At 42.4% G+C, this 24,398-nt stretch overlaps 1 protein-coding gene across 1 annotated transcript in view; it reads right to left on the reverse strand.

Annotated features, from left to right (window-relative positions):
- Positions 1-335: 335 nt before the first annotated feature.
- AMHR2 (anti-Mullerian hormone receptor type 2) overlaps positions 336-24,398 on the reverse strand; it is a 37,949-nt gene continuing 13,886 nt past the window's right edge. Inside the window, exons 6-10 of the mRNA XM_060762850.2 lie at positions 23,255-23,369; positions 19,034-19,194; positions 17,970-18,117; positions 5,270-5,406; positions 336-746 (exon numbers count right to left, since the gene is read on the reverse strand). Of these exons, the coding sequence (XP_060618833.2) occupies positions 621-746; positions 5,270-5,406; positions 17,970-18,117; positions 19,034-19,194; positions 23,255-23,369 (687 nt within the window). The 3' untranslated portion in view covers positions 336-620. The remainder of the gene's footprint in view (positions 747-5,269; positions 5,407-17,969; positions 18,118-19,033; positions 19,195-23,254; positions 23,370-24,398) is intronic.

Genomic DNA, 24,398 nt, shown 5'->3' on the forward strand with positions numbered 1-24,398 from the left:
GCAATAATGTGACCCACAAGTTCTTGTGAAATGCCGATTATGTTTGAAATTTCTCTCTGAGTGATACGACGATCGTTCTGAATCAATCTGTCAACCTTTTGCTTGTGAAACTCGGTGGTTGCTGTCAAAGGACATCCAACTCTTTGTTTGTTACACACGTCAGATGTTCCCACTTCAACATCTTTAAACTTACTTGCCCAACGACACACGGTACTTACATCAACACAATCACCATAAACAGCTTGCATTCTCCAATTAATCTCCTTTGGGGTGACATATTCTGCTGTCAAGAATTCAATGACTGCACAGTGCTTAAGTCGCATTGACTGACTGTCTGCACAGGGTTCCATAATTCACACTTTAACAACACAACCATTCAATGCTAAGGCTTCCCGCCAAAATGGAACTGTAGAGGAGAGTCTACTAAACAAGCCAGTACCTGCTGCATACCAGTACTGCCATCTGTTGAGGAGTTACGAAGGTAGAGGCATTACTTTTCATTCAACCCTCGTAGGATCCTATTGAGAAGCCATCCCTGGTAGGACTTTCCTTAAGGGCCTCTTGTTCTTGGCAAAAGGGCCCTCCTAACAGTATAGTGCAAAGCATAATGTGCTCCGATCTCAATCTTGTGCCAGATCCTCAGTGCCCAACCTCTGCAGTCTCTGCTGGGCACACTCAGCTTGCAGTCGAGCTTCTGGTTCAGGGTCCCAGCAGTCCTCTAGGAGCTCCTGTAGGCAAACAGCAACCTGGGGGGAAACAAGAGAAGGGGGACAGCTGGACCAGACAACTACAGGACTTCAGAGTATGGGACAACGGGCAACTGGATGCAGAAGAAGACAAGATTCCTGCTGCCCTGTATAGCAAAGTGGATTCCAAGTGGTGTTAGTTATCACGCCAGCGACTCCTGCTGAAATAACCCTCTTCTACTCAAGTATAAAAAGGGAAGCAAGATCCCTGCCCTTCTTTGCATCTGGAAAGTCCTGCAAGTGCAGTTAGAAAACGGACATGAGCTGTGAAATATATCAGCTTCCCTCTTTCCTTATATCCAGTATAGATAATGGCCTTCAGGAGCCCTCTTCAGCAATGCCCCACCTTATGCCTTCCGTCTTATCTTTGTCATCTATCCCTGCTTTCCTGATTTTCACTCTTACAGTTTTACTATCTTCAGTCACCCAGATCTCATATATAGCTCTTCCTATATTTGATGAACCAGGCTGGATCCAAAGATTTCTTCTACCCCTTTGCTAGATAAAACATACCAGCAGGTGCCCTCACCAACCTGTCTCCTCCCCTGTGAATACTTCTAGCAACACAGATGACTATAGATGCCTAAATTCCTGTTATCTTCACTTGGCAGCTTTGGCTTCTGGCTCCACCCTGAGCCTCCAGCTTCTCTACTATTGTTCGTTCCTGATACTATGAACTGGGCTTCTGTGGTGGCCAGGCAGGCTTGTGACTGTGGCAGAAGCAGTAGTGACTAAGGTTTGCCATGTAAATCCACTCTGGGGTTTAGTCTGCACTTTAAAAGAGCTATCCAATATGTCAGTCCTGCTCCCCAGTAAGCTCAGCATCTTGGATGCTAATGGTGATGATTTTATTTGCATCCCATTTTTTCCAGGTTGGGATACAAAGAGGTTAAAAACTTCGAAAGTGGCATAGTTAAAAACATACAAAAGGTAATAATTAAAAGATAATTTAACTAAATCAACTCTTAAAATGATTCAATAAAAAGAAAATTCTAAAATAAATTTAAAAGTTGTTAAAAATGGCTCTGCACCCCCTCGTGCAGGCATGGGCAAACTTTCTAACTTGGGGGCCACATGGCTGGGCCAGAGCAGGGTGGGCGGGCCAGGAGGGAAAGGGTTCTCCCCAAGCCCCCTCCCTGCCCCTTCCTCCCATTCCTCTTCTCTTTGGGAGGAAGAAAGTGAAGGATAGACAGGAAACGTTTGGATCCCAAAAGGGTTGGCTTTGGTCAGGATGAGATGGTGGATGGGAGAGAAGAGGTGTATCCATTAGGCCCTGTATTGCCTACTCCTGATATATAATCCTAGAGCTGGAAGAGACCGCCAAGGGCCATCCAGTCCAACCCCTTTCCATGCAAGAAGGCACAATCAAAGCACTCCTGATAGACAGCCTCTGCAGAAAAGCCCCGAGAAGGAGACTCCACCACATTCCCAGGCAGCCTATGCCACTCTCTAACAGCTCTTACTCTCAGGAAGTTCTTCCAAATCTTTTCAGTCAGATATCTTTCCCTGCCATTTGAACCCATTGCTCCCTTGTGCCCTGGTCTCTAGAGCAGCAGAAAGTCAGTTTTCCCTTTCCTCCTCAATGGGACACCCTTTGAAATTTTGAAACATGGTTCTCATGTTCCTTCTCAACTGTCTCTTCTCCCAGCTAAATATCCCCCAGGAGGAAAGGAGGAAGGAAAAGGAGAAGGGAAGGATGGAAGGGAAAGAGAGAAGGAAGGAAATACAAAAGGGAAGAAAGGAGAAAGAGGGAGAGAGCGAAGGAGGAAGGAAAGAAGGAAGGAAGGACAAAAAGGTGGAAGGGAAGGGAAGAGGGAAGCAGGAAAAGGGAGGCAAGGAAGGGAAGGATGGATGGATGGGAGGGAGGGAAAGGAAGGAGATAGGAAAGAGAGAAGGAAGGAAAGACAAAAGGGAAGGAAGGAGAAAGAGGGGGAGAGGGAAGGAAGGAGAAAGAGAATAAAGGAAGGACAAAAGGGTGGAAGGGAAGGGAAGGCGGAGGAAGAAAAAGGGAGGTAAGGAAGGAAGGGAAGAAGGGAAGGGAAGGGAAGGAAGGAAGGAAAAGGAAAGGATGGAGGGAAAGGAGGGAGGTAGAAAAGAGAGAAGGAGAAAGAGGGAGAGGGAGGAAGGAAAGAGGAAAGGAAGGAAGGACAAAAGGGTGGAAGGGAAGGAATGTGGGAGGTAAGAAAGGAAGGGATGAATGGAAGGAGGAAGGAAAGTGAAGGAAGGAAGTATAGGATGGTGTGAGAGAAGAGGGCCTGAGAAAAGAGCCCAAGTGGCCGCAGTTTTTTAATTCTGTTGAATAAAAAGGCTTTGGTCTGTCTGGGAAGGGAATTTCAGAGAAAAGGAACAACCACCTTCTCTTGCGTCATTACCAACTCTAGTGGGAATTCAAAGATAATAGGACTTTTAAAATTTGGATTACATCCCAAAGCAAATTCAATACAACCACCACCACTAGGAAGCACTGGGTCAGGCAGTAAGGAAATATTGATAGCTACAGAGCTGGGATGTTGGGCCTGAGAACTGTGGTGTGAGCCAAACACTAAGCAAACGATTATTTGCAATATTAAACTCAGTTTCCAATTTCTGGTAACCGCATTTCAAATCTGATACATTTTCTCACTACACCACCTGAAAGAAGTTGAAAACACACTGAAAATCCCGCTGTCCTATAAGCTGACTACTAGTTCATTTTCCAGAAACACTTAGTCAATAGGTTCCATCCTTTATTCACTGTGGTGACGATTTCAGTATGCGGCGGATGTAGCTTTCATGTTGGAAAAGAAAATGTAGGATATGCATAAATAATCTAATTAGAAGAAACTTTCATTTTCCATTAGGATCTACATAACAGTATTTTAACCAGCCCTTGGAAATATTTAAGTGGATTTGAGGGTCAAATTTTATTTTAGAAGCACATGACAGGAACAATCTCCTTACTTGAAAAACATGAAAAAATCGCCCCTAGAATTATTCTCTTCAAAGTTACAGACTTACATAACTTTTAAGTAAGTTTCTTTGATTTCCCCTTAGAGAGGCTGTTATATACATCTGGCTTTGGTTTTTAGCAAAATCTGACTTGTAATGTCTAGCTTGGTCCTGGATTTATTATGCTTCTTATCCCTGGACTTGTCTACACAAATTTAAAAAAACTCTCACTCACATTGAACTACAATCAGATGACACGACTTGTGGCCACTTCCACTTCTTTAGCTTGAAATCCATCTTCTAGAAATCTGGAAGACTACTCCAGAATATCCTGGAAGTGTGGACAGCCATATCGCATGGTGGCGGCAAGCGCTGATAGCTGGCAGCACTTACCATCCACTACCGAGGGTGCATCTGCACTGTAGAATGAATGGAGTTTGACACCCTTTTCACTGCCATGGCTCAATGCTATGGAATCATGCTAGTTGTAGTTTCGTGATGCACTAACACCCTTCAGCATAATAGGCTAAAGACCATGTGAAACTACAGCTACCATGATTCTATAGTAGTTAATGTATTGTCAAACTCCATTCATTCTACAGTGTAGATGCACCACTAGCCAAGCAGTCACTCATTCCAAAGGTTTACATCTCCTTGGGTTCTCTGCTGCTGCTGTGTTCAAAGCCAGCATCCTCGGCCTCAGCACAGTCCCACTTTGAAATTGTAAGAAGCCACCCAGCCCTGTGACCAATAATGATGGGGTAACTGGGCTATCCCCTATCACTGATTGCATGACTGGGTCCCTCCTTATGGCCTCAATGCAAACAAAGCCATTGCCAGCAGGGCTTGATGGTGTCATATTGATGGTGTTTGGACCATCAATATGACATTGAGTCACTTTCATAATTTATGTATGGCACTAATCTGGAGACTCCAGGGCAGATTACTATGGATTGTACCAAATTATGTTGGTGTAGACAAATCCCTAATATGATATAAAGGTAAAGGTTTCCCTTGACATTAAGTCTAGCTGTGTTTGACTCTGGGCGGTGGTGCTCATCTTCATTTCTAAGCTGAAGAGCTGGCATTGTCCATAGACACCTCCTAAGTCATGTGGCCAGCATGACTGCATGGAGCGCCATTATCTTCTCACCAAAGCAGTACCTATTGATCTATTCACATTTGCATTTTTCGAACTGCTAGGTTGGCAGAAGCTGGGGTTAACAATGGGAGCTCACCCTGTCTGTGGATTCGAACTGCTGGCCTTCCGATCAGCAAGTTCTGCAACAGTGGTTTAACCCGCTGCACCACCACAGCCCCTCCCAATATGATATTTCACTGTATTTTTATTACACTCACTTTTAAGAATATCATGCTATTCTCTTTTAATAACTGAAAAAGTAAAAAACAAAAAAACCTCATCGATCAATTAATTAGTTGTATAAAATATTTCTTTTTAAAAGTGAAGGGGGTGTAAGAAGATTCTTTTAGATAGCAAAATGCCCAATCAATCCAGCACATATTTACTCAGAGGTACAATCTGCTATTGGGGCTCATACACCAATAACTGAATGTAAGATTGCAGTCTCACTTACCAGACCAGTTCTTTTCCAAGTCAGAGGAATGGCTGGCCTTCCTCTTTCTTTGACAGCCAGGTTCCACAACTCACTGTATGTGGGATTACGGCCAAGTTCTGCTTCATAGGCAAGCTGGAAGTCAGGGACAATGTTCTCTGAGGAGGAAAAGAATAGCAGAAGATAGGGCAAGATGGGCAAAGGGTGGCCCTCAACTTACATGCCTTGGGACGTCTGATCTGGCCACAGTGGTCCACACTCTTGTTACATCTTGAATAGATTTTGCAGTGCACTCTACATGGGGTTGTCTTTGAAGACTGTTCGGAAATTCCAACTAGTTCAACGGTTGGCAGCCAGATTACTCACCGGAGTGACTTATAGGGAACATACCACCCCCCTGCTTCATCAGCTCCACTGGCTGCCGGTCCATTTCCGAGCACAATTCAAAGTACTGGTCTTGACTTATAAAGCCCTGTATGGTTCCAGCCCAGTTTACTTGTCTGAACGTATCTCCCTCTATGACCCACCTCGGAGTTTACAATAATTGGGGAGGTCCTACTCTCCATCCCGCTACCCTCGCAAGCACGATTGATGGGGACACGAGACAGGGCCTTCTCAGTGGTGGCCCCCATCTATGGAATGCACTCCCAGTGAAATTAGCCTGACTCTTTCTCTCAATCAATCAGGATAGTAGAGGCAAAGATGAAGTATTTTGGCCACATCATGAGAAGACAGGAAAGCTTAGAGAAGACAATGATGCTGGGGAAAATGGAAGGAAAAAGGAAGAGCAAGACGGATGGATGGGTTCCTTGAAGTGACTGGATTGACCTTGAAGGTGTAGGGGGTGGTGACGGCCAACAGGCAGCTCTGGTGTGGGCTGGTCCATGAGGTCACGAAGAGTCAGAAACAACTGAACGAATGAACAACAACAAATTCTATGTGTATGTTGATTACCAGTTTGGCCTACCTCCTTGGTGTGGGAGGTGTTACAGACATGTGATTGTGCTGAGCATGTTCAGACTAGGACTCCATTTTGCATTCAGTTTGCATCAGACCTCAGTGGAGGTGGATTCATGTTGCCAGGGGCGGCTTGTCCATTACGCGAAGTAAGCGGTCGCAGAACACTTTTTTTTTGCCAGGGGCGCAGTCCGGGGGGAGCCTCTGCTTTCTTGTCTCGCTGCCAGACGATCCTCTTCCCAAAGAGGCCGGGCCCTTGAGCCTCGCCTAGCCCCTTTTGTTCCTGCTCCACCCGGCAAACAGTTGGCAAAGGGGAACGTAAATGAGAGAGAATAGACAGAAAAGACTTAAAGAACTTAAATGTCGGCCCCTGTTTATCAACGTTGTTAATTTGGGGAAAATGGCACAATAAATTACAAATAAACAAAAGCAACCCTTTCCCATGGGAAACCTTGGAAAATAAGGACAAGACATTCAGGGATATAATTAGGGCACTTAAGGACACTGGAATCAAAAGGATAGGGGACCTCATGGAACCCAATGGAGAAATAATAAAGTGGGGTAAGATAAAAGACAAATGTGGTCATGGAAACTGAATAGCGTGGCTAGACCTGTCCAGCAAAGCTCAGGCCATGAAAAGAAGAGAAGTAGCAGAAACCCCACTTGACAGAATAATTAAAAAAGGAAAGTAGAAATAGACAAAGGGATTATTGGGCTACTCTATGAGGAATCAATCACCTTAACTTACAAAACAAAAACAACCCTTGTAGAAAATTGGAAACAAGAGGAAAGCTTCAATGAGAAATTAATTGGGTCTTGGATTGACAATATTACTAAAATTAAACATTTGAGGATCCAAGAAGCCCAAATCATCTCCCACCCAATTTGCACACATTATGGGAAATGTCTCAAACAAATGTTGGCACAACTGTGGATGGGGGGGGGGGGGGGGTCGGCTCATTCTCCCACATCTGGTGGGATTGTATCAAAATTCAGAACTATTATGGTAAAATAAGGACGGAAATGGAAGACATAATAGGGAAAGAATTAATCTGGGATAAAGTATTATTATTATTATTATTATTATTATTATTATTATTATTATTATTATTATTATCTTTATTTGTACCCCACTAGCATCTCCCAAAGGACTCGATGCAGCTTACAAAGGCCAAGGCCTCAACAACAGTAGCATAGCAAATACAGCCAAAAGCAAAATCAAGAACATTAAAGCAAAACAATAAAACAACAAAACAATACACCATAGCACAATGAAACTAGGGCCGGGCCAAGTAATGGATACAGATTAAAAAGTGCTGGGTGTGACAGGTGGGATGTCGGATTTCAGGGTAAGTGCAATGTGCAGAGAATCTTAAAACTCTAATAAAGTGCTTCTGGGACATAATGCTGGAGTTTCCTATTCTGGAAAGGCACATGTTCAGAAATCTGTAACCCATCATCCTCCTTGTCCTGAGGAAACTCAGGCTCAGAAAGCTCAGGCTCAAACCAAGATAAAAACCAAAGTCCCAAAGTGCCAAAAGCTTTTCCCAAAAGCTGGGGCAATTCCCAAGAGTCATAGAATCATAGAATCAAAGAGTTGGAAGAGACCTCATGGGCCATCCAGTCCAACCCCCTGCCAAGAAGTGGGAATATTGCATTCAAATCACCCCTGACAGATGGCCATCCAGCCTCTGTTTAAAAGCTTCCAAAGATATACCCTTTTAATTTCTGGATAAATTTTCCTTTGCCCCCATTGGGCGCATATATATTGCAGATTAAAATTTTAAGACCGTTTGTATTAACCAAAACTCCTAGTATTCTCCCATCGTCATTTTTAAAGGCTAGACTGGATATTAAACTTTCTATAATGTATGTAGCTACACTCAAAGAATACCCCAAAAGAGTAACACGACTAAAACAACAAACTGGAGTAACTTCCTCCAATACTTAGAGGAGGTTAAAAAGGAATATCTAGTAATAACAATAACAATTAATTAATTAATTAATAATATTAATAATAAAATAAGAAATAAATAAAAACGTAAAATACTAATAATAATAATAATAATAATAATAATAATATCAACGATAATATTATTAGACAAACTTCCCGGAAAATAAAATAAAATTGTTGGCTTAATAAAAGAAGGCAAAACTTAAATAATAATCGGACTTCATTCTCTCCACAAGAAGAAAAGACAATAGTCTCAAGAAGGTGAAGAATATGAACCACCCCTGGACAACTTGGAAGTGCCTTACAAAACGGACAGAATCCCCTTCGGGTGAATGTGTCAAGCGAATGAGTGTGTGTGAGGATGAGAGAGTGAGGTATATTCCCCCCCTTCCTTTCCCCATTTTTGTTTGTTTGTAGGGAAGCCCTACTCTACGGGCCTCCCTATCTTTTCTTTCTTCTGCACTTTCCTATCCCAACCCAATTGTTCCACCACTTTTTATATACTTAAAAATTCACAATAAAAACATATATAAAAAAAACTTCCAAAGAAGGAGCCTTCACCACACTCCGGGGCCGAGAGTTCCACTGCTGAACGGCTCTCACAGTCAGGAAGTTCTTCCTCATGTTCAGATGGAATCTCCTTTCTTGTAGTTTGAAGCCATTATTCCGCGTCCTAGTCTCCAGGGAAGCAGAACACAAGCTTGCTCCCTCCTCCCTGTGGCTTCCTCTCACATATTTATACATGCAGGGGCAGCTCGTCCATTATGTGAAGTAAGCGGTCGCAGAACACTTTTTTTGCCAGGGGCGCAGAAGCGCCTCTGTAAATGCCCCTCAATTGCCATTTGAGGAACGCCCCCTCAGCTCACAACAGCCCTAGCAGTCCGGGGGGAGCCTCTGCTTTCTTGTCTCGCTGCCGGGCGATCCTCTTCCCAAAGGGGCCGGGCCCTTGAGCCTCACCTAGCCCCTCTCGTTCCTGCTCCACCCGGCCACCGGGTGCGCAAGCAGAGCCGGCGTTCAATCGTTCTCCGCGTTCGATCCCTTCCCCATGACCGGCTCCCTTTCCCGATCCCCTGGTGCTCCACCTGTCTCCTCTCCTCTCCCCAATCCACGGGTGGGCCAAGGGGCGGAGCTGCCGTGCCTGGCCTGCTTCGGGTCCGGAGGCGTGTCTGAAGACCCCAGTGTGCGCACCAAAAGTCGCCTCTTCTCCTGACTTTCTCTTCAGCCATTGGGACCAAGCGAGAGAGAGAGAGAGAGAGAGAGAGAGAGAGAGCCCCTCCGGCTGGAGGTATCTCCCACCTCCGCTCCCTCCTTTGTTTTTGCGCCTACCTTCAGGAAAGGTGGGCATCTCCACCTCTCTCTCTCTCTCTCTCTCTCTCGGTCCCAATGGCTGAGGAGAAAGTCAGGAGAAGAGGTGACTTTTGGTGCACACGGTCTTCAGGCACGCCTCCGGACCCAAAGCGGGCCAGGCAAGGGAGCAAATGTGGCAAGGTGAACTATTACTGGGATGTATAGTTCACCTACAATTAAAGAGCATTCTGAACTCCACCAATGATGGCATTGAACCAAATATGGCACACAGAACTCCCACGATAATCAGAAAATATATATCAATGATTGGTTGGGGGGGGGGGGGGGCAAAATACTGTTTGCTTACCGTTGAAAATTACCTAGGGCCGCCTCTGCATGTTGGTGTTTAGACTTTAGTAGAGAAATATGATTTATGGACTTCAGTGAGTACATCTATACCTAAAGATTATGGACTATTGATTTAAAGAATGGTATCCTGTGTTCCTAACACAGGGAACTACATCCTATCCATAACTGAACTTCAATAAGAAATGTGCCTGTATGGTGAGTTAATACAAGATGTTTGTGAGTAAACAAGATATGTTATTTTTCAAAGAAGACTGTTTTTTAAAATCTCTGATTGCATATTTTAACTAAGAGGTTTCAAGAAAGTGTATATCTTTTGAGAAATTACAACTGCAAAGAAGCAAACATCCTCTGCTAACCCAATACATTTTTGTAGTGGCATGTCTGTATCCTTGCCAGTTTAAAGACATGGTTCTTCAGTTTAACAGTTGAGTTACCTGTGTGCCATTACATGAATGGTTATATCACTTGTTCAAAGAGCTGACTTTTAACAAGGTCATGCTTTTCTTAACTAGTGGTTTTCAAAAGATGGTCTCCACATGTTCATGGAGATTCACATTTGCCAAACGGATGTGACATCATTTTTACCTTTTCAATAAGGTTGTGGTACAGTTATTTCCAATAGGTTATGGAATTTCCAATAAGTAGACACACAGTTAACTGCACCTCAAGCAAACAGCATAACATTTTAACTAAAATTGCATAGTGCATTCACAAAGCTGTTTTATAATACAATAAAACTGTGATACATTACGTTTGTCTTAATCTGTATTATGACCTCATCATATGGGGTACTTTTCGGTGGCATGCACTAGTTGGCCTATTCTTCTGCAATGGAGCCCGCTGGCTCCCATCCCATGACATAAAGCAACTTCCGGTGGGGCTCCATCACTAAAGTATAGATGAACTGGCACATCCGGCTGCAACGGCAACACAATGTGTAACATTCCAGTGGCCCATCTGATGAAGTTGTTAATTTGCTTTTAATTACTGCATTCCAATATGAATATAAAATCAATCCAGAGTGGATGGTATGGTATAGTATGAGGTATAGTACTAGCTAGGCTCATTTTTTAACAGTAACTCCCAAGCAACCAGAAATTAGACTTATCCAGCATGAGCGAATCCCCATGGAGAGTCTACTACAATCTCACCATGTGTTACGATCCATGTGCCACCCATATCCTTATTATCCTATTATTCTCATTTCTGAAGAATCTGCTCAAAGTAACCTTCTCAGGGCCATATTGGGATTGCCTACGATGATGATGATGATTTTTTAAAAAAAATTCAGGAACGACTTGAGAAACTGCAAGTCGCTTCTGGTGTGAGAGAATTGGCCATCTACAAGGACGTTGCCCAGGGGACGCCTGTATGTTTTTGATATTTTACCATCCTTTTAGGAGGCTTCTCTCATGTTCCCGCATGGGGAGCTGGAGCTGACAGAGGGAGCTCATCCATACTCTCACCAGATTCGAACCTGCGACCTGTCGGTCTTCAGTCCTGCCAGCACAAAGGTTTAACCCACTGCGCCACGGGGAGCTCCATGATGATGATGATGATGAATCACTATATGTTGCCACAGCCACACTCAATAAGAAAGGCTGATAGGGAAATGGGACTTTTGTTTGCCTGGCGTGACATGTTTGCTGCCCACGCAGCACTGTGTTGCATCTTCAGGCCTGTTCCCCAGCATCATTTCCATGCAGCGGCTTAAATGTTTGGCTGTTTCTTTCCATGCGCTCAGAATTTTTGCAAGGGTCCTCCACACCAGCACCACCTGGAGGTGAAGGAGGACAGTGCCACTTTATTTAGGTCAAGGGAGGGGGGAAACCTATCAAAATTAACTCTTGCTGTGATGAGTGCCACCAAATTGACATTTTTTGGCCCCTGTGCAGGAAGGGACACATGGAAAATGTGTCAGCTCCTGTGCAGAGCTGTCAATTATAATTGTCGGAAGTAATCAGTTACCCATCTTACTTGAAAGCCTCTCCCTCCACAGGAACACATTACCATTACAGTTCCAAAAGGTAGCTTGTGATGTGATTCATTATATTGCTCATTGCTTTTGTTCATTTTTGAAGTCTCACCTAAAATCCGAAAATTGGGGAGCTGGCCTTAAAGTCGCAGACACCTACAGATAAAGCAGGCTTGCCCTAGAGAAGACTTATTATTTACGGATTTAGCGTGGGAGCTTGGGAAGGCTCCAGATCAGACTGTAATAAACTCTGGAAATTATTGTTAAGTATGTATGCCAGAACCCGACTGGTGACTGTCATCGGTTGCCCTGTGAAGTGTATGGAACGACCTGCTAGAAGAACTCTGACAGCTAGATCAGCGGTTGCAATTTAAGACACAAGTGAAGAACGATGACTTCCGGCAAGCTTACCCTTGCATCTTATGCTTAATCTCTTTTTTGCATCTTATGCTTAATCTCTTTTTTTGAGTATTTTAATATGTATTTTGTAGGAAATAAGTTTTAATATATGTATATTAAATAGTGTTTTTATGTGAATAAGATCTTGGGATCCTTGTGGACAACAAGTTAAACATGAGCCAACAATGTGATGTGGCAGAAAAAAAGCCAATGGGATTTTGGCCTCATCAATAGGAGTCTAGTGTCTAGGTCCAGGGAAGTCATGCTACCCCTCTATTCTGCTTTGGTTAGACCACACCTGGAATATTGTGTCCAATTCTGGGCACCACAATTCAAGAGAGATATTGACAAGCTGGAATGTGTCCACAGGCGGGTGACTAAAATGATCAAGGGTCTGGAGAACAAGCCCTATGAGGAGCAGCTTAAGGAGCTGGGCATGTTTAGCCTGAAGAAGAGAAGGCTGAGAGGAAACATGATAGCCATGTATAAATATGTGAGAGGAAGTCACAGGGAGGAGAGAGCAAGCTTGTTTTCTGCTTCCCTGGAGACTAGGACATGGAATAATGGCTTCAAACTACAAGAAAGGAGATTCCATCCGGGCATTAGGAAGAACTTCCTGACTGTGAGAGCCGTTCAGCAGTGGAACTCTCTGCCCCGGAGTGTGGTGGAGGCTCCTTCTTTGGATGCTTTTAAAGAGAGGCTGGATGGCCATCTGTCAGGGGTGCTTTGAATGCAATATTCCTGCTTCTTGGCAGGGGGTTGGACTGGATGGCCCATAAGGTCTCTTTCAACTCTATGATTCTATGAATATATGTTTTAGCAATGTTGTAACCTGCCTCGAGCCGTGAGGAGAAGCGGGCAAGAAATAAAAATTATTATTGTTGTTATTATTATTTTACTGACACAGAAAAACAGTATGTCACAGCAAACAAGATATATGTGCTGGATTTTATATCACAAAATCACAAAAATCCCAAGTCAAACTCAAGTCGAATTATTATTATTATTATTATTATTATTATTATTATTATTATTATTATAAAACAAATAATGCCCTCTTTGTCATGCAAAATCATTCAAGGTGTTCTGGCCTTACCAGTATATGAGGACCACCTACGTATACACTTTCTGACTGTAAGATAGGAAATATGATTTTCACTATGACTAAGGTTATGGGCAGGAGATATTAAGTCACTGTTTCCCAAATATGACTCCAATGAAAGTCATTGGTCATTTTCCCGTCATTCCCTCAACTTCCTCCCACCATTTTAGCTCTTCCATAAGTAACTGGGAAATGAAACCAGCAAATATTATAAACCACTGAGGGTAAGGATTCTACCAGTTATATTATTTACAAAAGGAACCATTGTTATACTCTTAATATGTGCTAAGTCTCTCGGTGTCACAGGAATAATGAATCCACACGTTTTCAACTGCTTTTTAAAAAATCCAGGTTTTTTTTCTCCCTTTTTCCTATTTTGTCCTCAGCTTGCACTTGTTGTTGTGTGTCAACTTATGGTGACCCTGAGGCAACCCTATCATGGCAACTTTGGAGGCTGAGAGTATGTGACTCACAAAATGTTCCATGCTCAAACCTCTGCACCAGGGGTCCTCAACCTTTTTAAACAGAGGGCCAGGTCACAGTCCCTCAAACTGTTGGAGGGCCAGATTATAATTTGAAAAAAAGTGAATGAATTCCTATGTATACTGCACATATCTTATTTGTAGTGCAAAAACACTTAAAAACAATACAGTAATTAAAATGAAGAACAATTTTAACAAATATAAACTTATTCGTATTTCAATGGGAAGTGTGGGCCTGCTTTTGGCTGATGAGAAAGGATTGTTATTGTTGTTGTTGTTGTTGTTGTTGTTGTTGTTGTGTGATTTCAAGTCGTTTCAGACTTAGGTTGACCCTGAGTGAGGGCCAGGTAAATGACCTTGGAGGGCCATATTTGGCCCCTGGGCCTTAGTTTGAGGACCCCTGCTCTACACCATGCTGACTCTCTCTCAATATGCATTTCTGCAAACTGAGTTCAAAGCACAAAACTGGTTTTTGGACTTTGGTTCCCAGAATTCCTGTCAGTTGGCCATGAGGGCTTGGGCTTTATAAAGCTAAGGTTCCAAACACCTTGAGGAACAAAGGTTGAGAACCACTATATAATCCAGATTATCTGCTTTGAACTGGATTATATGGTAGTATAGCCTCAAATAATCCAGTTCAAAGCAGATAATGGGCATTTCCACTTTGACAATCAGGATTATATGGCAGTGTAGAAGGGGCCTCAGACAGACCAATAGTTTTATAGCTGGTGTACAAGCAGCATTGTGTATTTGTTTTGCACATTGGACAACTTTCCCATAATGTCCTTTAATGGAGCACCATGAAAATGGATCTCCAAGGCATAAGGACATCGCCAGTTTCTCAGGAATCCCAGTATTGATAAAGGTGCGATTCAGATCCCAATTTTCATTCTCCAAAGCAGGGCCCTCCACAGCTATTGAAAATGACACTTCTCAAGGCAATGTGTGAAGCATCTTCTCGGGAGCAATATGAACACTTTCACACTACAGAGTTATAGCGCCATGATTCTACTTTAATGGCCACGGCTTCGTTCTGTGGAACATGGGACTTGCACTTTGGAGAAACACTGAAAAATCCCAAATGCCACTCCTTAAACCACAGATCTCAGAAATTCTATATAGTCATGATCAGTTAAAGTGGAATGATACTACTATGAGTATGTTAGTGTGAAAGGGTCCTTAGAGTTAAGAAAAAGCACAGGAAAGTGGGAATTTAAAAAAGCTTATGTAAATCTCAGCGACACAGATAATATTCTCCCACTCCAGGAATCTACAATGAGCTCATCTCCATTTTAAGAAGCTAAACAGAAAACCAAACATCAAAGATATTTTTACTATGCTTGTGATATGCCACTAGGTGGTAGCATTACCAATCATTTCATGAATAATCATGTTTGCATGTATGGGATGTCCTAAAGAGAGAGAAAAAACCATGGTGCCAGATTTTGGACATTGAGCCCTGTGACACAAAATGGGACCATTCCTAAATCTACCACAGATGCCGTGCTATCCAAGTCAGAGCCAAGTAACAAGCAGAACAGGGATCTCTTATTTGTTTATGCTTTACTGTATTGTTGAAGGTTTTCATGGCCAGAATCACTGGGTTGTTGTAGGTTTGTCGGGCTGTATGGCCATGTTCTAGAATCATTCTCTTCAGATGTTTCACCTGCATCAATGGCAGGCATTTAAACCATATTTAATGGATGTGGATGCCTACCATAGATGCAGGCAAAACGTCAGGAGAGAATGCTTCTAGAACATGGCCATACAGCCCGAAAAACCTACAACAACCCAAGGTTTATCATCATCATCATATTTAATTACTTATTAATCGTCCTCCATCCAAGAATGTAGGCAATTTACAGGTAAATTGTAAAAGATAAAATACATACAATTAAAAATTAACAGAGATCGAATGCTCTAGTAAAAAGCCAGGTCTTAAGTGCTAAAGTAAAAGGTCCTAAGTCATGCATGGCTCTCATATAGGATGGCAAGGAATTCCATTAGGCAGGGGCAGAAATAGAAAAAGCCCTGCATCTGGTCCTTTCCAAGTGCACTTCTCTAGGACCCGGTATATAGAGTAAGTCACGTTGGGCTGGTTGTTGTGACCTCCGATGATGGGAGAAGGAGAGGCGGTCCCTAAGGTACAATGGACCCTGGCCATAAAGAATTTTAAAGGTCAAAACTAACATCTTATACAGGCCACGGTACTCAATTGGAAGCCAATGTAAATGCTGCAGCACTGGTGTTATATGGCATTTCATGGGCATCCTTGTGAGTAACCTGGCTGCCGCATTCTGAACAATACGGAGCTTTCGGGTCATAGACATAGAAAGGCCCACATACAGGGCGTTGCAATAGTCCAGCCTAGACGTGACCATGGCATGGATGACAGTTGCCAGAGCCTCGTCAGATAGGTAGGGTGCCAGTTGCCTCGCTTGTCGTAGATGGAAAAAGGTCTGTTTGCTGGCAGCAGCAATCTGAGCTTCCATTGTCAGCTGTGAATCCAGGATGACACCTAAGCTCTTAACAGTGGTCGATGGAGATAGGGCGGCACCATCGAAGGTGGGTAACGGATGAGTCAGACCTGCCGGGCGGCCATGCCAGAGAATCTCAGTCTTTGCCGGGTTCACCTTCAGTCTGCTAGCACGTAGCCAGTTCGACAGAGCTTCCAGGCATCGGGTGAAATTGTCTGGAATTGACGTTCCTCCAGGCTCCAGGCGCAGAAGGAGTTGGGTATCATCCGCATATTGGTAGCAGTCCAGGCTGAAACTCCGAGCCAAACTAGCAAGGAGTCTAACATAGATGTTGAAGAGAAGAGGGGAGAGAACTGCACCTTGGGGGAACCCCACATAGGAGGGGGGATCTATTGGAGACTTGATCCATGTACTCCATGCGTTGACTCTGGTTCCGGAGAAATGAGCTGAACCAATTAAGGGCCTGACCGCAAACTCCGGACATGGCAAGACGGTGAATCATTAGATCGTAGTCGACGGTGTCAAACGCTGCAGTAAGGTCGAGAAGTACCAATAACGCGGATCCACCGTTGTCAGACTGGCGACGGAGTTCATTCGTAATGGCAACCAGGACTGTCTCCGTCCCATGGCCCCGGCGAATGCTTTGCTATGATCAGTTGTATCCCTTTACCACCTTGGTACTGAATCCAGCAAACAGCACAACATATCTTAAGAGTAACTTGTATAAGAGGGAATGACTAAGACTGTGTAGTGAATTAATCAAAGCCTTATTGTTAGAGCAGATAAGGCAGTTCGCTTTGCCTTCCCTCCTTTAGAAGCTATCACCAAGAAGGGTGAGTGGGTGGCAAATATACAAGTATGCAGTAGATTCTCCGTTAATTGGCATCCATGAAGATTGGTAAATGCCAGATAAATGCAGTTTCTGGTTGCTTGAGAGTTGCTATTAAATATAGGTCTGACACTATACCCTATGCTATACCTTAAACCAGTAGTTCCCAACCTTTGGGCCGCGAGACCTAAAATAAGGTCCATGGCTCTAGATTATTAAATATGGTTTTCTGTGGGCGAGCAGATGGCGACTAATGAATTCTGTATGTTCTGTATCAGAAACTAGAGCTAATGTGGTCTATCCAATGCAATTTTCTGAATCAGGATCCCAAATAACCAAACTAAATCTAAAGTTGAATAAAAAGTGATTTGTAACCCTTTTGGTACCAATGTGGTCAATGGTCAAAGTGGTCCTTGATCAAAAAAAGGTTGGGAACCACTGCCTTAAACTCAGAATTGACTTGATATTAATATTGAAATTAATTAATTAAGGGAAAATTAAGACAAAGACAAACTTAATGTAACACAGTTTTACTGTATTATAAAAGTAGCTTTGTGAATACAATAGGCTTTAGTTCTTTGATTTTTTTTCCTTTTTGCTGGTTGCTGGATTTCCTCTTAATGGAGAGTCTGCTGTATTGGTTTCCAAAGGGCAGGGGTGAAGAAGAGGTGAAGTATGTGAAATCACAGTATTTATTGATTAACACTGCCAAGAGGAAGGGTAAAGTGGGAATGAGCTGATCTCACAGTCTACCAACAAAAGGGATTGCTAAAAGGTCAGCTTGAAGATATCATGCGAAATGAAGATAGATAGGTAATAAGCTAAAACAACTACAGTTATGAATGAACTGTGGTGGTCCTGGCTCTCTCCTTCCTTCCTTCCTCACTCACCTGGGAAGAGTGCTGAGCATCTCATGAGGATTTCCCATAACACCAGGGCCAGGGAGTAGACGTCCGCCTGCCTCAGTGCTGACCCCAAGTCTTGCAGGTTCAGGCTTTCATCCAGAATTTCAGGCGCAATGTAGCGTGGGGCCCCTACCTGAAAAGAAGGTGGGTAAACAGATCACGATGCTTTTGGAGCATCTCTGCCTAGAACAAGAAATAATTATGCTATATTTCAATGTGAAGCCTGGGCCTGCTTTTCGCTGATGAGATAGGATTGTTGTTGTTGTGTGCTTAGGTTGACCATGAGCGAGGGCCAGGTAAGTCACCTTGGAGGGCTGTATCTGGCCCACGGGCCTTAGTTTAAGGACCCCTGATGTAAAACTACAACTTCTATGATTCCTTAGCTATGGCAGTTAAAGTAGTATCAAATAGATTCTACAGTCTAGATCAGGGGTCCTCAAACTAAGGCCCAGGGGCCAGATACGGCCATCCAAGATCATTTACCCGGCCCTCGCTCAGGGTCAACCTAAGTCTGAAATGACTTGAAAGCACATAACAAGAGCAACAATCCTATCTCATCAGCCAAAGGCAGGACCACACTTCCCATTGAAATATTAATAAGTTTATATTTGTTAAAATTGTTCTTCATTTTAATTATTGTATTGTATTAAGTGTTTTTTGCACTACAAATCAAATATGTGCAGTGTGCATAGGAATTCATTCATGTTTTTTTCAAATTATAATCCGGCCCTCCAACAGTTTGAGGGACTGTGACCTGGCCCTCTGCTTAAAAAGTTTGAGGACCCCTGGTCTAGATGCATTCTTAGGCCCCCTCTTCACTGCCAACAAATCCAGTTTCTGAATCCACTACGTGGCAGTATAGATCCAGTCTTAGTGCACATGTCTGGCTCCTTCTACTGATTCCCTAGCATCTGAGAATGGAGGAGCAGGAAACAGCAGTTCCCCATTCACCCCCTCCCCAGTCGACTATTGTTGAACGTGATACTACTTCTCTCCAAGATGGCTTTCCCATTCTGATCCCATCTTTGGTGGAGCAGTGCAGGAGATACCTTGTGTACAATGCCTTCTGTGGGGCCTGCTGTGAACCGCTCGTTGGACACGGGCAAAGTCATGGCATGGCCAAAATCAGTGATGACGCAAGTCCTGTCTTCTCTCACCAGCACATTCTGGCTGCTTAAGTCTCGATGTGCCACTCCAGGTTTATGTAATCCTAAAACCATTCAGAAAGGCTTTAGTGGCACAAGTGTCCAAGGGAATCATCAGATTAGCCCAGTAAAATAATAAAAAATATGAGCAGCATGAAGACCACAGGGAGATGAAAATGATGCATTGTTCAGTCTCAGGACATCTGCTTTGCATGAATAAATTTCAAGACAGAGATTTCAAGATGACAGAACGCAGGTATGAGGAAATGAGAAAGGCCTCTTTCTGCTAGGGACACCTGAAAGCTGTTGGTACGCAGAAGAACTGGAGGAAGAGAACCTGTAAGTATTTCGACACCACTGTAACTGCCATGGCTCAGTGCTAATGAACCCTGGGAGTTGTCATTTGTTGAGGCACCAACACTATTTGGCAGAAAAGGCTAAAGACCTTGTAAAATTGCAACTCCCATTATTCTATACCATTAAGCTATGGCAGTTAAAGTGGTGTCAGTCTGCATGAATTCCACAGCGTAGATGCATCCTTAGAGGCTTCAGGCCCATTTGAGAGTAAATCCCACTGAAATCAAAACTTAATAAGAAACAGTGGAATTCCAAACAAGAATAATTCAGGGCCAGCTAACACCTCCCAACAAAGGATCTCCCCAAGCAGCAATCAGCCAGGCTTTGAAGCTACAAGACCATTAAATGCTACATTCACACTTTCCTCAAGCAGACAAGCATTCTTTCTCCCACCCTGGACATTCCACAGATATATAAACACCACTTGCCTAGTTTCCAACAGACCTCGCAACCTCTGAGGATGCCTGCAATAGAAGTGGGCGAAACACCAGGAGATAATGCTTCTGGAACATGTCCACACAGCTCGGAAAACTCACAGCAACCTAGTGATTCCAGCCATGCAAGCATTCGGCAAGACAAAACGTAAGTATTTGCCCAAGTGTGTCAATTGCTCAATGTGGGAGTGATGAGGATTAACCCGAGTGAAACGGAAGACAAAATGAAAATGCATTTTGGAGCCCCCCTCCACACACACACAGACTTATCAGGAGGATGGAGATAGAGAATAACCAAAGGGCACAAAAGATGACAAAAATCCATAGCATTGAGCCACAGCAGTTAAAGTGGTCTCAAATTGCATTAATTCTACAATGTGGATACATCCCTTGTGAGATTCTCTACTCTATACAGCTACTAAAGGTATAGTAGCCCTGTCTTATTATTTGCATGGCAACCCTACCTCTTCCAGAATCGATACTAATGGTAGGTCAAATGTGGCCCACAGGACACATATGGCCCATCAAAAGTAGTTCTATGACCCTTTGCCCTCCTAAGGGTTCCTTTTTTTAGTTGGCCCTACAGAAGGTATGAATGGCCTTTCCTCAAAACCTCCAGAATTGACTATCTACCTTATATATGTATATGGTATTAAGGGTGGGAATGGGCAGCACAGTTACCATATATACTCGAGTATAAGTCAACCCAAATATAAGCTGAGGCACCCAATTTTACCACAGAAAAAACTGGGGAAACATACTGAATTGAGTATGGGAAATGCAGCAGGTAATGATATATTTCAAAATAAAAATAGATACCAATAAAATTACATTAATTGAGGCATCAATAGGTTAAATGATTTTTGAATATTTACATAAAACTGTAATTTAAGATAAGACTGTCCAACTCTGATTAAATCATTATTCTAACCTTCTTCAATGTGAATATATCCTTCCAATAATAATAAAGAAAGTAAAACAGTAAATGTAATAATAATAATAATAATAATAATAGAGTAAAATAATGGAAATGTATTACTAACAGTAATGGAATAAAATAATAAATGTAATAATAACAGTAATGAATAGAGTAAAATAATAAATGTAATAATTATAAAGGGAAAATAATAAATGTAATAATAATAATAATAAATAGAGTAAAAATAATAAATGTAATTAAAATAATAATAATAACAGGGTAAAATAATAAATAACTTTGAGTTGAGTATAAGCCGAGGGGGACTTTTTCACCCCAAAAAAGGACTGAATAATATTAAAATAATAAAAACTTGGCTTATACTCAAGTATATATAGTACTTTTAAAACTTTTTCAAACTCAGGACTTTAGACACTTCGATTTGCTTTCCCCATTTGAGGGAGGTATAAAAAATCATACACAGCCAGACCCACTTTTGACTCCATATTTTGCACCTTAAAATCAATAACATCGCATATCAGCATTGCAGTAAGGGGGAGTTGTAGTTTTACAAGGCCCTTTGGATGGATGGCTATGGTCGTTCATCTTTAAGTGGTTTTCTGAAGCTAATACCTGATTCAGGAAAAGGCCATAATATAGACTTTGCAGGAATTGACACCACTACACTTAACGCATGCAGAATTGCATAGCTGCGGCACATTTCAAACACACACATATACCTCTTTGCAACAACAACAAAAAACCCGTCTATGGCATGTTAAAGACTTAACAATCCATCACAGCATGAAATCCTCGCTTAGCTCTCACCTATAAATATATCGTAAGAAAAGAAGAAAAATATGTTTTGTACGGCAAAAAAGAGGCAAAAGGCTTGTTGATGTAAGAACTGACAGCAGTAGCTGTGTGATTGTACTGTTCAGGAAATAAAAGGACACACAATTCAGCGGAAGAAACCCAAGATCCAATTAGTGTGGGTGAAAACCTACATAGAGAAAACTATTTCATTGGACAAGCGGGTTAGGAGGAAAAACTCTTCTGCCCCCAAGGCACGCTAACCATTTCTAAATGATCACTGGCAGATTTTGACAGCAGAGAATGTTCAGAAATGAGTTTTGAACAAGCTGTACTTTATATTTCTTTTCTGGGTCCAAAGTCATTCAACGTGTCCTATTTTGTAACAAAAAGAATAAGGATGCAGACAGATTCACATGTTCCCCTTGGGATGTGTGGCACTTTAAAGAACTGGAAAAAATTTGCAAAGACTGTCGTTCAATTTATCACCAGTATATATTATCTCAGTTCCAAATTATTTCTCATGCTTGAATTGTTGGAAATAGCAACTTTGATTATAAGAAAGATGCCCTGTGTTATCTGCTCAGAAAAACTACTTCATGTGGCTACCAGTATTTTAAAAAACCCTCTAAAATCAGGACAGTAAATAAAAAGCAACGCTCAAAAAGCAGGGGAATTCTAATCAATCAGGGCCAGCTGACACCTCCCAACAAAGGATTCCTCCAGCCCTCATCCAGCTAGGCTTCGAAGCTGCCAGGCAATTAAATGCTAATCAAGCTGGCCATTTGCAACATTCACACTTGCCTCAAACAGACAAGAATACTTTCTCCCACCTGGGCATTCCACAAATATATAAATCTCACCCATCAACCTCTGAGGATGCCTGCCATAGATGTGGGTGAAATGTCAGGAGATAATGCTTTTGGAACATGGTCATACAGCCCGGAAAACTCACAGCAACCCACTACTTCAAATCCTATCTGTAACCAGATTGATAAGCAATATACCTGTAAGCTGAATACATTAAGTTTGTAAGTAAACTAACTGTGTTACTTTTACCAAAGACTACTTTATTTTTGTCTCTTGAGAACATGATTTAAAACCAAATATATTTTATGGGAGAGTAGGTGTTTTTGAGCACTGAAAGAAACACTTCTGAAACTCTGCTTGTTTCGTACATTGGCATATCTTTGTTACTAACAGTTCAAAGAGATATCCACGTATATCAGTCTAACAGCTGAGAAACCTAATTGCATAAATACTAGTGGATATATACCACTAAAGAGAAAATTCACTCGAATGATTTTTTTGCTCTTCTCTGGAAGTCATACCTTTCCAAAAGCTTATGTGTCCATAATGAATGAGAGTTGGGGGATTGTGTCAGTGGCATTTTAAGGAATTTAAATCCAAATTTACAGACAGGAATTATTACTGGGTGACAACCAAGCTGGGTCTTCGTTCGTATTCATCAAGAGGTTCAAGTCTGTCTCCTGTGAACAAAGACCTTTTCACACATCACTTTGCAGTGATATTAATCAGCTAATCAATGCAAAAAATCTTGGCATATAAATACAATCTGTCATCCAATGACTTGTTGGATCTTACCTGCTTTCCACTGCTGCCCATGCAAGAAAGCAAGGCCACTGGCAAGGGAAGATCCTAGCCGGATAGTAATTTCCCAAGAACAAATATGCTGGCTGAGGAAATTTCGCAGGGATCCCTGCAAAGATAATGTCACAATAACAATAACAACATCACCATCCACAACAACAACTTTTCATGTATACCTTGCCTATTTCCCAATCATGGGACTCAGCTTGGTGTAGGCTATGAGGAAAATGAGCCAGGGATGGTTGTCAAACTCATTCATCATTTTATGGCTGCAATATTAATTGGATTTCCATGTGTGAATCAGATTTCACAGCACAAAGAAGACTGGACCAGATCTTGTTGCCACTTGTTCTTCCTTTCATTTCTGAAATTGCATCAGAAACTGCTGGTATATTTTTAGGGCCTCAAAGCTTGTCCATTTTTAAAGAGCAAATGAGCATGTCGGACAGTGAAATCTGTTAAGAGAGTTTCAAATTCCAAGTGTACCTGACAAAAATCAGCCTTGACTGTGGAAATAGTGCAACATGGGCATTACAGGTTGAGAAACCTGTATCTGAAATGCTTGGGACCTGTATTTCTTCAAATTTTGAATTTTTGAGGGAGGAATACCAGTATTTGCAAGTAGCCGGGAAGGAAGGAAACTCTCACCCCTTGTCTTTTTCATTCTCTTTCAGCTGAGTACAGGTGACTACCAATTGGGTCATTTTATGCTCGACATTGTGGCCTATTTCCAGACCACTCACATCCCGACATGCCACAATTGGTTGGTGGCAGGCAAGTGTAGAAATGGCTTTTTACAGGAGTCTTGTGTGAGTGAAACTACAAGATCCAGAGTCCTCCCTTCTCTTTCCCCATCAGGGCTCTTTGAGTGAAAACTCAGTGGGCACTGAATGTGTAACTGGCCCCCTTTCCCCAAAGACAGACATGGGCAACTGATGGCAAAATATTTCAGTTTCTGGAATATTTTGGATTCCCAGATAAGGGAGAGACATCCTTCAGCCCACCCCCCACCCCACCCCCGAAATTCTCAGGGTGGTCCATGAGAAGCCCTTACTGGTACATTATTTAAACTGTTATGTTTATTCATATCATGATCTGATCACCATGCTTAATATATCCCATATACATGGGGCTATTG

This window comes from Anolis sagrei, chromosome 2 (assembly GCF_037176765.1).
Source record: "Anolis sagrei isolate rAnoSag1 chromosome 2, rAnoSag1.mat, whole genome shotgun sequence".
In the NCBI taxonomy this organism is placed as follows: Eukaryota; Metazoa; Chordata; class Lepidosauria; order Squamata; family Dactyloidae; genus Anolis; species Anolis sagrei.